Source organism: Equus caballus, chromosome 7, assembly GCF_041296265.1.
Source record: "Equus caballus isolate H_3958 breed thoroughbred chromosome 7, TB-T2T, whole genome shotgun sequence".
Lineage (NCBI taxonomy): Eukaryota > Metazoa > Chordata > Mammalia > Perissodactyla > Equidae > Equus > Equus caballus.
The window spans coordinates 79,210,009-79,224,637 of record NC_091690.1 but is presented as its reverse complement, the minus strand read 5'-3'; the positions used below and the strand labels follow the sequence as shown (position 1 = coordinate 79,224,637).

At 45.9% G+C, this 14,629-nt stretch overlaps 1 protein-coding gene across 2 annotated transcripts in view; it reads right to left on the bottom strand.

The window, feature by feature from the left end:
* The window catches only part of SYT9 (synaptotagmin 9), a 181,494-nt gene that overhangs the window by 40,948 nt on the left and 125,917 nt on the right, over positions 1 to 14,629 (bottom strand). Inside the window, exons 4-6 of one of the 2 annotated variants that reach the window (XR_011441092.1) lie at positions 11,651 to 11,771; positions 10,037 to 10,208; positions 7,796 to 7,920 (exon numbers count right to left, since the gene is read on the bottom strand). Coding sequence is in view for 1 of the 2 variants with exons in the window: in XM_023645955.2 (XP_023501723.1) it covers positions 7,796 to 7,925; positions 10,037 to 10,208; positions 11,651 to 11,771 (423 nt within the window). In the remaining variant the exon portion in view is untranslated. Of the gene's footprint in view, positions 1 to 7,795; positions 7,926 to 10,036; positions 10,209 to 11,650; positions 11,772 to 14,629 lie in introns of both variants that reach the window. The other variant, XM_023645955.2, reaches the window with a different exon arrangement.

Below are 14,629 nucleotides of genomic sequence, written 5' to 3'. Positions count from 1 at the left end.
CATTTCTACTTCCTCTATCTCTTATGAAAGAAGAAAATGAAGTACTCTAGGACCTGGCCACCCATATCAGCTCGAGAGGGACCTTCATGATTTACCAAGGTGCCTCAGTTACTGTTCTGAAAATTTCTCAGCTGCACTCAAAATGCAAAGCCATATCATCAGATGGCAGTTCATGAGAAAAGTAGGGGACTGGAATTGGCCACCCCAAGATATGTCTCTTTGGCATGAGGATTATTTTGGGCTGGTTACTTTTAAAAAACTGCAGACAGGAAAGAAACTCTGAAAAGTAGAATTTATTTACCCTTTGTTGAGAGACATTTACATTTGTAAAGGAAATCTCCATCTGTAAAGGTGTCTCCCTTTCTGTACCAGGAAGAAGTGGGGATGACCTTATCTCTAGAAACTCTTAATCAATGCAGAAGGCAAGGACTCAAATCTGCATAATAACCTGACTCTTGTTTACTGTACTTGTCTGGTAAACTCCCATAACTGACTCCCCCCACCCCCAACATCCTCCTTTGTCTTTAGCTGAAGATGATATTTAAGGTGGTGGCTTCAGCCATTTTGGCGAGTTGCTCACTTTGCCTGAGCCTCTCCCATGTATACATGTTATAAAGCTTTGTTTAATTTTCTTCTGTTATTCTGTCTCATGTGAATTTAATTCGTTGTTTGGCCAGAGGACCCAGAGCGGGTAGAGGAATTGTCTTCCTCCCCTACAGTACCAAGGGAGGAGGTGACTTCTTCTCACGTCCTTCTAAACGGAGAAAAGAGAATCAAAACTTAGAACTTAATAAGGACCATCTCCACTTGAAGAGCCTACTGCAAATTCAGTCTCCATAACTTTTACATCTTGCCCTGAACTGACTTCTACTTTAGATTTCATTGAATGGAGAATTGTGGAACTTTAGAACTAAAGGAACCCAACCGTTTTCATTATATATCTCATTCCATTCATTCTTTCATCCATTCATCAAATACTAATTCAATATCTATGTAACAGGGATAGTATTTCCATTTTCTATAAATTGTGTTGTTCCATGCAATGAATCAATGCCATATATTCCTGCAAGCTGTGAAAAAAAGAAACAGGCCCAAAATGGAGTCACTCGTGCTAAATCCATTTCACCAAACCTAACTCAATTGCAGCTTCAGCTTCTTCTAGGAATGTCATCTTAACCAGTCAGTCTGGAATTACCTGGTCAGACTAGTGAGGAAATCCTGATAGACCCCTGCTGTCCCCCAATGGACGGTGACTGTGCCTGAAGCAATCCACTCTTTGCCAATAACTTCTTGTCCCACCTCCTTCTGCCTATAAAACTCTTCCATTTTGTGCAGCTCCTTGAAATTCTATTTGCTAGATGGGATGCTGCCTGATTCATGAATCATTAATAAAGCCAATTAGATCTTTAAAATTATTTAGTTGAATTTTATTTTTTAACAAAGCCAAGGGCAAATAACACAAGGTCAATGATCAGCTAGGCCCTCAGAAAACAAGAGTCTCCAAGCCAGGCCTTGTCAAGAGAAAAGAGACACATCTAAATTCCAAATGCTCCCTTTACATGTTGAGAGGAGACCTCGGATATCTGAACATAAGGTGTAGGTAGAGAGGAATCATGTTCTTGATATAAATGAAGTTTCCACCAGCTGGCGAGAGAAGGTAGAGAGACTTTGGCAGAAGAGATAGGGAGAGAGGAGGAGGAAAGGATCTGATGTGAGGTCCTGGCTTTACCCCTCAGGCTTGAAACTCTGTGTTTCAGATGGACTGAGGAGGAAGGTGAAGGCATATGTGGCCCCTGAGCCAACATGAGGCTGGAGGAACAATGTTGAAATGGTGACATAACTCTACAGGCATGAAGAGGGTGCCTGTAATGGCATCGAGTTTCCTGCAGCTTCCACGTGTCCCTGAATGGATGTGGAAAAGAGGTGACAGTATTGGCTAACAAGATTTCAGGAGGGTTCTAGCAAGTGGAGAAGTAACCCTGAACAAGGGGCTGCAAAGAAAACCTCCTAGGCCAGGTATTCAACAGGAGGTGCTGCCAGACCTCAGAGATCCACAGGGCCACAGAGATCCAAGAGCCAAAGTGGGGCCTGGTCAGCCTGAAAGGGGGCCAAGCTCTTGAAGAGCATTCCTCTTGCCTGCCTTGTGCTGAGAAGAGAGGCCACAAGTTACACCAGCCAAGATCCTCAGCAGCACAGGCAGTGATGGAGGCATCTGATGGCCAAAGACAAGCAGGACAACATGCCCAGTCAGATGAAAGCAAATAGATCACTCCCTGCCACCAGGGCCTTTGCACTTCCCTGCACCTAGATGCCAGCTTGGGAAGGAAGAAGGAGAGAGGAGGCCTCTGGAAGAAAGGAAATAGTTCTAGCAGGGAATTAGAATGTTACATTTGACTGAATATTTACATCAAAGAGACTGAGATGACCTGAAAAAGACTGAGCAACATTAATTAGCAAGATCAGGTTTATTTTTTTTCCCTTCCTGTTCCTTACCAGGATGGTACTCATTTTAGATCATAAAGAAATTTATATTTTCTTGCACTATTTTAAAGTACGTTACACATTTCTTGTTCTTTCAGTTTCCACCCAGAACAAACATTTTGTTCTCTGAAACAGTGAGCCATTCTGTTGGACTATGAGTGGGGGGAGCATGTTATAACATGGAGATGCTGTGACAGCATGTGGTCCTCCATGTACCGACTACTCGTCTCCTTCATGGCTACCCCAGGTTTATTATGCTCAATTCAGTGACCCCATGCTTGAGCCATGCCTTCAGAAGGCAAAGCATGTGATCACTGGCCTCACTTCACTCCATACTGACCTGACAGGGACTGGAGTTCATGGTATTACCAAAGATCTGCAATCTGGGGTGCCTATGGGCAACTCAAGTATCTCCTGCTTGCTGAGTGGTAGCACTTCCAAGGGCTTTTCCCCAACCTATGCTTCAGTCCACGTATTGTTTTTGTTTTCTTAGATTTTTTCTTAGTTTCCTTTTCTGCTGGTCTGGCTCTCATCGGAACCCAAGCCCTGCAATGCACCAAACTCCCTATTTGCAACTGGATCTGCTTGGCTTTTGCCAGTCACCCCTCCCCTTTATGGGGAATCACTCTTATTTCCTAAATCTGTTGTAAATAACAATTTGCCTAGAGTGCTAGAGCCTCTGACTCCCTCAATTCAAAATCTGGGTAGCAGTCAGGTTTGCGTGTGTCAATTTCCCCGTCCTGCCAGGACCCTTCTCAGAAAGTCTACTCCCAACACTCCTTCTGGAATGGGCACCGGCTCACATTTCCATGACCCCTGACCTACAGTGAACTGGACTGGGGTGGACACCTAACTCAACCTGGGCAATTAGATGCTTTCTCCCGGGAATGTGTGGACCTCGAAGACTCCAAGTAGCCTCTGCTGGGCACTTGATGGATAATATCCAAGCCGGTTTGAAGGGCCTGCTGGTGTAACTCCCAGCTGAGTCTGGGTAACTGACATTTGCTCTAGTTCTATAGCTCTAAGTTCACACCCTTTAGGAGGTAGAAGGTGGCAGATGAGGACTCTGTTCATGCCAGGTGTACCGTGCCACACCTGCCTCCTAGTTATGCTGGGAATTGTATAACCCTTAGTTGCAGGGGGTATCAGGCGCAATGAGGTGGTCCCAGCAGACCGGCAGACTAGCTGGGTGCAGAATCCTGTTATCCTTATACATACATGTAGAAAAGGCTGAGCTTGGAGAGAGGAAGACCTATCCACACCTGAGCACCCCTCGAGCAGGACTTTGGGGCTTAGAATCGTTCACCTTTGTCAGTAATGATAATGTTGCTGATCTTCACCAAATATGCTGATGGGATTTTCTGTCTTATATCTCTGTTAGAGAAGTAAATTTGATTCCAGCAAATGGTGTCTGTGTCTGGTCTTCCCATCAAACAAAGATTACTGTTTGTTAATACAGAGGATATGCAGCACTACACAGGGATGTAATGAAAACCTGGAACTATTTCTATTATTCTCCCTGGGGCTCCTGATGTAGGTCAGCTCACACACAAGAGGGTGGGAAAGGTGCTGCGATATGGCCAGGCCAGCACCATCTTCTCTTGGATATATGGAGGAAGGGGCTGTGGTCGGAGCCCTGAGAGCTCCATCATCTCCTGAGGCCCCCTGGCGGGGATGCTCCTGTTCCCAAGTCCCAGGAGGCCGGCTCCGATGGCGTTTATCCAGCTACCCAAGCCTTTGACATCATAGAGAGTAAAGGGAGCCATATTGGCTGACCTTTGAGTGTGCAGTGAAGCCATCCAAATACCTGAGAGAGAAACGGGTTTTTTGAACTCATTGGCTTTGAAGACTCCATCTGCCACCTGCCCTGGCAAGGTCAGGGTGTGTTGGATGCAGCCCCGAGCAGGCTGCCAGATCTCTGCAGGGCTCAGGGTTCAGTCCTAACCTGGTCCCTCAGCCCCCAGCAGTGAAGAGTTTCTGCCAGGCCAGCCTCTCTTCATCCTGAATCCTAACTATCACATATCCTCTCCCCTCCCCTCCTCATTCATTCATACACACGTGCGTATGTACACACACACAAACACACACACACACACACAGACTTATTGACAACACTGGGACTTAATTTGCTGTTTTTGTCTTAAAGAAGAAACTTTAAAGGTTCATAGAGCATATAAGAGCAGCTTATCTTTAAGGCCAGGGAAGAAAGGAGAAGGAACAGAATTTAAATATGCGCATCTATGTCCAGCCAAGTCGCAAGTGACCCCTTGCTCCCATCTGAGGTGATGGCTCACCGCCGGGTGTGGGGGGTGGGGGGTTTTCCAGCCTTTTATCCTCCATGACAAACACTGTGGATGGTATTTCTTTGTGTGACAGTCACACGAGGACACAGCAATCCCTCAGAATGTAGGACACACATAATAATGATCGTAACTGAGAACGTTCCTGAGCATTTATTTATGTGCCAGCCACTGTGCGTCACACAGCTTAGACTGTTTAATCCTCACAACCAGCCTGTGAGATAGGGGCTGTTCTGGCCACTCTACAGATGAGAAAACTGAGATTCAGAAAAACAAACACCTTGTGAGGCAGCACAGGGATTGAATCTAGGTCCCTCCAACTCCGGAGCGAGTGCCTCCCGCCGCCAGCCTCCGGCCCCCTCCATCCTCACAGCTGTTACAAAGCGCGGTGACCTCTCCCATACGGCTTTTCATCTCCTCTGGTACCAGTGCCCCAATTCTCCTGGTCACATGTTTATTTTTAAAAAGGCAAGTATCGCTTCCCCTCTCAGGTTGGATCTGGAGTCCTGGGCATGTACTTCAAAGAGACAGGAAGCAACAGGGCAGGGGCAGCCTCCTCGGTTTGCCCTCCGTACAAGGGGCACCGGCATTTCATTTCCTTAGTTCTGTTGCAACAGTTGAGAAACGGCCATTGTATTAGCCAAAGTAATTCTAGCTGCTGTAACAAACGACTCCCAAGTTTCAGTGGGTTTAACCCTGAAAACATCTATTTCTCACTTACATAACTGTCGAACACAGATTTTCAAAGAGCCAAGCACTCAGAGTTTAAGCAAGATCTCCCCCGTGACCAGAGTCATATAGCACGTTTCCCTTGGCAGCGACGGAAGACTCCAAGGCCCGCTTTCTACGCATTCCTTTGTAGAAGGTACATGCATGGCCCCCTGGGGACCCAGGCTGCAACGCGCCACCCATGGTGGCTCTCTGGCAAGGTCATTGAGAAAGAACTGCATGGGCACCAAATTAGGGCTCAGCCCCACGCTGCACTCCTAATCCTGTCCTTGCCCATTTCCGGTGTCCTGAGAAGCGGAGAGCTTTGACACCCCGACACTCCAGATTACAAATAAGAATTAGAGTCAGCAGTGACTTACAAGGGTGCAAAAAGTCTATTACAACTGCTCCAACTGCCACTGCTAGTGACAGGCTCACACAATTTAACAAGCCCACAGACGGACTCCTCTGAGAATTCCACCAGGAGCTGAAGAAGTGAGATGCAGTGCAGTCAGCATTAGTACCCCCCGCTACTTCTCAGGTGGTTCACAGGGTCTCCCTTAGGGATTAATTTTGAGTCCAGGAAAGAAAGAGTCAGCTTGTCTGGCCCAGGGGCAGAAGTGGCCTCAGGAAGCTGCAAATTAGGGGGCCCTAGGCTCTTCTTGAATACACCCAGAGGCCCTGAAACTTAGAATCAGTTCATACACCTTGCCCTGCTCTTCTCCCTCCAGCACTCTCTCCAACAAAGGAAGACTGCCCCTTCGTCGCCAGGCCCGGGTGTGGGGCCTCTCTCCCTCTCTACAGCTGCCCCGCATGTTCACTTCAACCAGACTCACCTGGCTGTCAGTGGCAGCAGAACCCACATTGGGCAGGGCTCTAGCCTTGGCCTCTCAGAATGGCTTTGTAGGGAGAAGAGCTGCCTGCACTGGGAGAACGTGGAAAGTCCTCTGCCTGGAACCCGTGCTCCCCAGTGACCCTGTTTCCAGGAGCTCAGTTCTCTTCACTTATGGAAAGCAGAAGGAAGAAATGCTTCACAGACAATCTCACCTAAGCGTGATAGACACCTCCCTCCATGTGCTCCTGTAGCACTTGATATAGATGACAATACTTATGATTGTGCACTTAAATGATTAATTTATATACCACCTTCTGTCTCTCTTATGGTCTACAAGCTCTTCAATGGAAGAGATGGTTTCTTATTCACATCTGTATTTTCTGCACTTAATATGGCATTTGACCCTCAGAAATATTACTTAGTAAACACAATTTGTTTTTTGAGAGAATGAGTTAGTAAATAAATGAGTGAGTCAATGAGCAAAGATGAATGGGGGAAGAATAAATGAGAAGTAAATAATGGGGGAGTGAGTGAATGAATGAGGATGTGAGAGGCAGAATGATGGCCCATTGCCTCCAGGTAACCACTCTCCTCTTCTTCCTTGAAAACAAAACCCTGGTTTTTAGTTGGGCACATTTCCACCTAACAAAAAGAATATATTCTTCACACATGTCTGTGTGACTAAGTCAAATGCAAGTAGAAGTGTTGCATGAGACATCAAGGAAAATCCTTAAAAAAGGAATGTGTGTACTTTTGGTTCTTGCCCCTTTCTACCTTTCTATGGCCTGGAAGATGTGTGATGGCTGGAGGTTTGCAGCCACGTTGTACAACAAGGTGACCTCACAAAAAAGCCACACTGGGTCAGTAAAGCAGAAAGATAGAAGAAATCTAGGTCTCTGTGGATCACAGAGTCACTATAACACCCTAGACTACCTTCCGCTGGAACTTTTTTATGTCGGAGAGAAATATTTCCATTTCATTTGTTGTTTCATGGTTTGTTGTTTTTAGGGTTTCTATCATATGTAGCTGAATCTAATACTAATAAACTTGCCCAGAATCATAGGTTAATGCTAGACCCAGTCCTAGAATCCAGGCCTCTTCTCTCCCAGTCTCGAGTTCTTTCTGATGCCAGGCATAAGTCATTATATGGTGGCCTGAAACTCCACACTCATCCAGATGCCCTACAAATGTCAACCCAAGCCCTAACACAGAATCAGAGAATCTTGATCATTTTTAAAGACCACCAAAGTGAGGGATGATCTTTGATCAATGTTCAAAACCTACCACACTCGTGGGCATTACAGAGTCAACCTCAGATTGAATATAATTCCCAACAGCCCTAGGAAATTCAACCAGAGAAGCCCAACTATGACCATAGACCCTGTTAACTTGCATTTGTGGTAGCCCCTGCTTTTGAACAGTAAAGTACTTATTCTTCCACAAAGTGAAGCATTTGGGGGTCGAGTCTTACCTCCACCAAGGAATGCCAGTGTGCAATGGGCTTCCGAGGATATGATAACATTTCACTCCAGTGGTCTCTGCCCAGCCTCTCAGCTTCGTTGCCTACTTGACACACGCCGATGATCTCATTGTGACCTACACTGTGAAAATGGCCCACAATAGTTTTTTCTTAAAATTTTGGTATGTAAGAGCAAGAACTACTCAATTAAACTAACAGAGGAATTATGGAAGGGGTGGTTCTTTTCATTCCCTAATTTAAAATACAGGCCAAGCTTAACAGACAATAGTACTTGGGACCCAATATTATACTCAGTGGCACAAAGAGGAAGAACAGAGTTTGGCCCTCACACACCTCAGCTTTCGTAACACTGGCATAACTTAGCTTGTTCCCGAGAACTCTATGTTCAAAGACCTCCTTGATGCATGCTAAGGATGCCACCTCTGGTTCTAGAACTAGGTTGATCTCCAAGTCTTCAAATGCATGCAGTGAAAAGGAGGCCATCTGAAAGGAGTTTCTTGCAATAATGGCTGCTCAAATTCTTGCAAGAGGCAACCAAGTACAGGTAAGGGAGAAGCTCTGTGTCTGACAGTTATAGTTTTGGGCTCATAAAGAGGGTAGAGTGGAGACAGCTCCTGGGTCTTCTTGCAACTCCTCTCTTTACAGAACACGTTTTTTATGCTCTTTCCTCTTTTCCAAGCCCAACTTTGCTACTTATAAGCAACTTGACTTCCCTACTGTAGAAAGATACTTAGCTCCTTTAACCTCAGAGCTAATATTTCTGAAACATTTCCTGGGTAGGCCCCTACCTTGGTCAAATTATTTTTCCTTAGCAGTTTTTAGTTACAAATCCTTTGCATAACTGGAATGATACGGCTCATCTTTCAACTCTTTGGGATCCAAACTCATAGATTTTCTCTCTTTCTTTTTCTTTCCTGTGAAGATGAGTGATTTTTCTCCTATTTGTGTGCAGGGAGTAAGGGGGAGACAAGGGTGGGGAAGTAGTGTGAAGGATATTTGAGTCTATGCACATTAAAATCAGTTGCTTGCAGATGCCCCATGAATTCTGCCATGGATTTTTCCAGGCCAGATTCATGAGTTTACTGAGAATTAAATTGAAGCAGAGCTCACATAATCAGATTTGTTGATGCGGGAAACTTGGCAATAGCTTGAAAAATGCTGGCCTAGCCTTCCACGGTTGGTGGGCAATGTCCCCTTCTGTGGCCTGACACTATTGGTGTTGTGTGTCAACCAGGGGAGACAGGATGAGGTCTACTGCCTAGCACGGGCTGTCACACCCATGGGCAGCTGAGCCAACCCAGGTGCTCCCTGGGTTGGAATACGGTTATGCTTCCCCCAGGCATAAGGGCACTGAAGCTGCCTTACTGACATTTCAGGGGTATGTGGGAAAATTTTTAGCTACAAATAATATTTGTGAGATTATAGCAGAAGTCAGAATGATTTTTTTAATAATTGTGCCTAGACCACGTGGGAGGTTCCCAATTAAAAACATACTTTGCATTTCAGTCTAATGACTGGTTTAACATGTATAATTCCCTGTTGGTACTTGCTTTGCATATTAAAATAACTGTTTTTCAAATCTGTCCTTTAAATACACAATTGGCTACAATGAAGGCTATAAATATCTCTTCTGTGCTGTATTAATTAGAAAGTCGAGCATCTTATACATTTTAATGTACCCTGTCATCCATACTGATTCTAGCGTTTTCAAGAGAACATTTCTGTGTTTGCTTTCAGACTTAAGTGGATGGAAATGATCTTTATTAAACACATTGCGAGAAGGAAAAAAAGGATGAAGTTATGTATTTAGAAATGTTGATGGTCTGGCTAAAGTAATCATTCTGCTGTTTTGAGTGGAATCTTTCCAGTGAAGGCCAGGCAGGATTGCTCAAGAGAGAAGATTGAGTCCTGTGGGGCCACAATTCTCCAAGCTGAGATCTAGGGGACATGCAGGGATGGAGGGGGTAGACGTGGGGGAGGGTGGAGGATGAGAGAGAAGTAAGAAAGGGGGAGGAAAGAATGGGAAAACTGAGAGGCACTTTGGTAATCTGACTCTAGAGTGTGGTTTGGAAAATAGTGACTCCTTGTCAATCTGCCTTCCACGTGCTGCTCATTCGACTCATTTCCTGCAGCTTGGGACACCAGGTAAGCACTTGTGGCTGCACTCCCCCTCTGCCCTCCCTGCCCTGGGCACAGCAGACTTGCACTGAGAAAGAGCTCCAGGAATCTCACCGGTCGTAGTCCATGACCGCTATAGACAAATGGATTTGGTCAATGTTCTCAGGAGGGACGTCAAAGACTATGGCTTCGTTGTAAACAGGATTCAGAGTGTTCCTCTTGGTGGATGTTTTCCTCTTCTTCAGTCGTCTGCCATCACACATCAGTGAGACTTTCACGTAGGGATCTGTACAAACCGTGACAAGCAGGGGTACTATGAGGATACGTGGAGATTTAGGCCAGCAGTTTCGTCACTGTGGAGTTTCATAGACTATGGTATGCAGGAATCTTTCACCTGCCTGCAGACTGGAGTTTGAGAAGTTTAATTAATATGATGCCTGGGCAGTGATTAGAGTTAGGATAATTAAGTCATTCATTCAAGAAAAAGCACACGACACTGACTTCTCAAAATGTGTGGAATTTAAAAATAGTGTGAAAACATCTGTTACCGAATTAGAAAATGCCCCAGCTAGAATTCAAGACCCACCTGGCTACGACAGGACGAGAAATGCAAAGGCTTTTCCAAGGCCTGGGGAAATGGGCTGCAGGTCCCGACTCTGAGACACCCCAGGGAATCTCTTCCTAAAGATCTGGGCTTTAGGAAAAAGAGAAGCTGAATTCCCAGAGGACAGGGAGAAGCTGGGGGCTAGATTTCGTTAAGTGCAGGGACCTTGAGCCCCCAGGGAGAGAAAGGGCACAGGCTTGCTTGTGGTGCCACGCTGGGATGCGGTGACAGGTGACAAGGCTGGTCTCTGCTTCACGTGGCACCTTCCTGGTTCCACCTCACTATCCTCCTGCTCCATGGGGAGTTCCCCTTCTCTCTTCGCCTCCATAACCATGTGTTGTCCTGATTCCTGCACACTGTCCAGGAGGGGCTCAGAGGGCCAGAAGGGGCCACACTGTTTTTCTCTGCTTGGAAAAACACTGAGTACAGGAAGCAGAATACATTGCATCTGATGTCCTTTGATTTCAGTGACTAAGAGCCAGGGGACTGTGTGTTTTGTGACCACATTTTGGGAGCCTCTGCAGAGGTTACTTGTGAATTCGTATAGTAGGAACTGCATGTCAGGGCACGTTTTGTTAGGGATTACAACTTAACTGCACATGCTTGACTCACTGGAAAACACCAAACTGCCTAGTTCACTGACAGGTCTTTTATAAGGACATGGGATTCTTCAGTCTTCCACGAGCCTGAGATGGTGATTGCTTATATCTGAGGAAAGACCCAGTTAGACAAGCTCTATCAGCATGTGCACACTGTAGGTCCAGTTCCCAATTATGGTGCAGAAGATCTAAGAGCAAATAATGACGATAACAATGACAGCGAACATTAGGCAGCATTTAGCATGTGCCAGGCACTGTTCTTATGGCTTCATATGTTTTAACTCATTTAACCTTATAACCACTCAGTGAGCCAGATACTATTATTACCTTCATTTTACAGATGAGGAATCTGAAACCCAGAGAGGTTAAGCGGCTTGCCTAAGGTCATACAGCTAGTAGGTCTAGGACTGGGATTAAACCTAGGCATTTGGTTCCAGAGTCCGTGCACTTTATTACTATCCTAGAAACTTCATAAGGTACTACATTAGAACCATATGAGGAAGTCTGAATTTGACAATGTCCCACCTGATGCTCCTGTTATGTCCATTGCCTTTAAATTCCTTGCTTTTATAATGGTAATGGTCAGCCTGCCAGCCGTTGGAAGATAGCAGAGGGAAAACATCAGCTCTCCAAGATCCACATTGTCCTGTTGAGAAAGCACAAACTGACATGTTAGGAAGTGTCTCCAGCCCAGTGCGCCTAAGGATCAGCTGCAGGGCAGCACTGGAAGGACGGCAACACTCCTTTTGTTCACCTGGCGAGTCCTGGTGTCTCTCCCCTTCCTGTCAGTCACGCGGAGAAGGATTAATTCCTGCACTTCGGGAAACCCTCACCCTAAGGAAGCAGAGCCCATTTTTAGATAGCAAAGCTGTGGAGGGTGACCAGGGCTCTCCCACCCTCTATCCAGCCACTCACAGCCTGGCACAGCCTCACACAGGTCCCTGTAGCCCAGAACACAGCCCTCAGAGCAGATGCCCCAAGTTTGCTACAATACCCTGCACACTCTTGCAAACCTGCCCCCCAACACTCACACAACCCTCCACCTGCCAAGGCACTGCACACAACCTGGTCAGACACCTGTGCAGACTAGCACATGGCTCCCCTGGACCCTGGAAACACCCAGTCTCCACGTGGCTCTGGACAAGGACGCTGCAGGAGCCTGGGAGAGGCAGCCCCTGATCCCACACATCCACGGACCTGGACATACCTGAATATGCGCGTGGCCCTACCAAGCCTTGGACAGGGACCCAAGAAGTCTCCACGCAGGGAGAGATGGGTGGGGACCCAGTTCCCGAAGACCCCCTACTGCCGCCCCGGGCCCTCCCACTTTGCCGCAGCTCTTGTTTTCTCTTGGTGTGTCTCTAAGGAGCCCCCATTTCCCTCTGCTGGGGAAGACATCTCGGGCAATGTGCAGTCATTCAAATAGGTCAGAAGACATGATTTTCTTTTTCCTTTTTAGGCTAGTGAGTGTGTAAATAGAAAGGACAAAAAAAGCCAGTTCATTCAGTTTCAGTTTTTGAGCTACCTGAGGTTATTGAGCTGGGTACCTGTGTCTAATTAATACAGTTTCACACTGACAAAGCTCTGGGGAGTCCGGTTTTTGCCCTCAACATCCACAGCCTCCCCTCCCCTTCTCGATTCTCCAAGGATGCTTCTATTTTTGGAAGCACAGATTCAGCTCTGGAAGGTCACCTCGCCCAGCCTCCCTGCCTTGACCGCTTCTGCAGGAGGACGAGGAAAGGGAATCTGTTTGGTCGCTAAGGAGATGGATTGCTCTATCCTCGTGCATCTCTTGCCTCGTGTAAATAAATGACCTCACTTTGCAGCCAGGCTCTGCTGGTTCCTGGAGCTCTGACCTCAAGAGACCCAGGTGGCTGGGTCTTTCCCTCCGGGGTGGAGGTCAAGGAGAGAGAAGAGAATTCTACAGGAGTGGGGATGTCACAGGGGGCAGGCGCTGAAGTGCTTTGTGCTGTGGGTTCCCTGCTGCTCTCACTGAAGAGGGAGGATCTGACCCAGCTTCCTGCTGCTGGTAGAGGAGAAAGAGAAGCAACAGCTGGCCCCACAAATTATCCTTTCCCTTCCATATTCCCCGGCCTATTCGTTTGCCCGTTGACTTCTGTCTGCCATAAGCAGAAAGGCCCAGACACATATTCTTCCTCAGAGGCTTTTTCTGAACTTAGCTTGCTCCTCCTCTCCTCTCATCCTACCCAGAAAATCTTGGTTTAACAAAGTAAAATAGGAAGAACAAAAATCATGCCTAAGAAGCTTCATCATCATTAATTCTTTAAGCACACAATTCCTGAGGGCCCACACTGCGTAAGTTCTGTAGGGTTCGAGATGTGAAGATGCATGCAGTCCACTTCCTGCCCTCAAAGCCAATGCACGTAATTGAATGTGATGTGTCAGGCTACTTTTATGCTAAGCGCATTTCTTTTTCAACATGAACCCTCTTCACAAATATTTATACTATATGGCTGTTTGCTCATGAGTTAAAACTGAAAAAAAAAAATCAAGCTTCAGACTCAATGATGTACACTAGGGCTAAAGTCTACATTTGTACTTAAAAAAAAAAGGCAAAATAAAGAAATAATTATCAAAGAGAAAACACTCGGTTTGATTTCCCCCTGCTTTAAAAAGAAATCATTTAAAATTTTCTAAATTATGAAAGTAAAAATGATAAAATTCAAATACAGAAAATTTTAAGTAAAACAGTAAAAGACTTCCTTTTCTCATGTACATACCACCTATGTCACTCTTTTCTCTAGAGTAACACAGTGAATAATCATCCAGATTTTTCTTTTCATTCATCGATCATTCACTTATTCTTTTAACATTTGTTGTTGTAGTGGTTGTGTTGAGCACTGCTCTTTTCCAGGTGCTGGGAGCTGATTCTGCAATGGTGAACCACAGATATGGTCCCTTGAGGAGAGATGGGCCTGGTGGGATAAGGAACAGGGGTTCATGGCACCTAATGCTAACTGCTTTCTCCCCATCTGCTGATGCCGATTTGGGGTCAAGAACTTGTAGATCCTGATGTTTGTAAACACTCCCTTAAATCAGTAGTTCTCAGCTAGGACCAATTTTGCTCCCCCAAGGGACATCTGACACTATCTGGAGAAATTTTTGATTGTCACAACTGGGGAGGCAGATGTGTTACTGACATCTAGTGGGTTGAGCATAGGGACATTGGCTAAACCTCCTATAGTGCACAGGGGAGCCCCTGACTGCAAAGAATTAGCTGGTCCAATGTGTCAAAAGTGCCAACGTTGACAAACTCTGCTTACACAGAAGTGCTTAGATTGTTAGAAAAAATTTTCCAGAATGCTGATAAAAGTCAAATATGAAAGGGTGGTGGAGTATTTGGCTGCTTTATCAGCTTGACAGGAATCAGATATGTAGAAGTGTCACTGGAAGCCGCGTGCCCTAAAGGGTACAAGGGGAAGGAAAATGTCACACAAAGAAATGCTTCATTTGCTCCTGCTTTGTGTGGCCAAGTTCAGTATT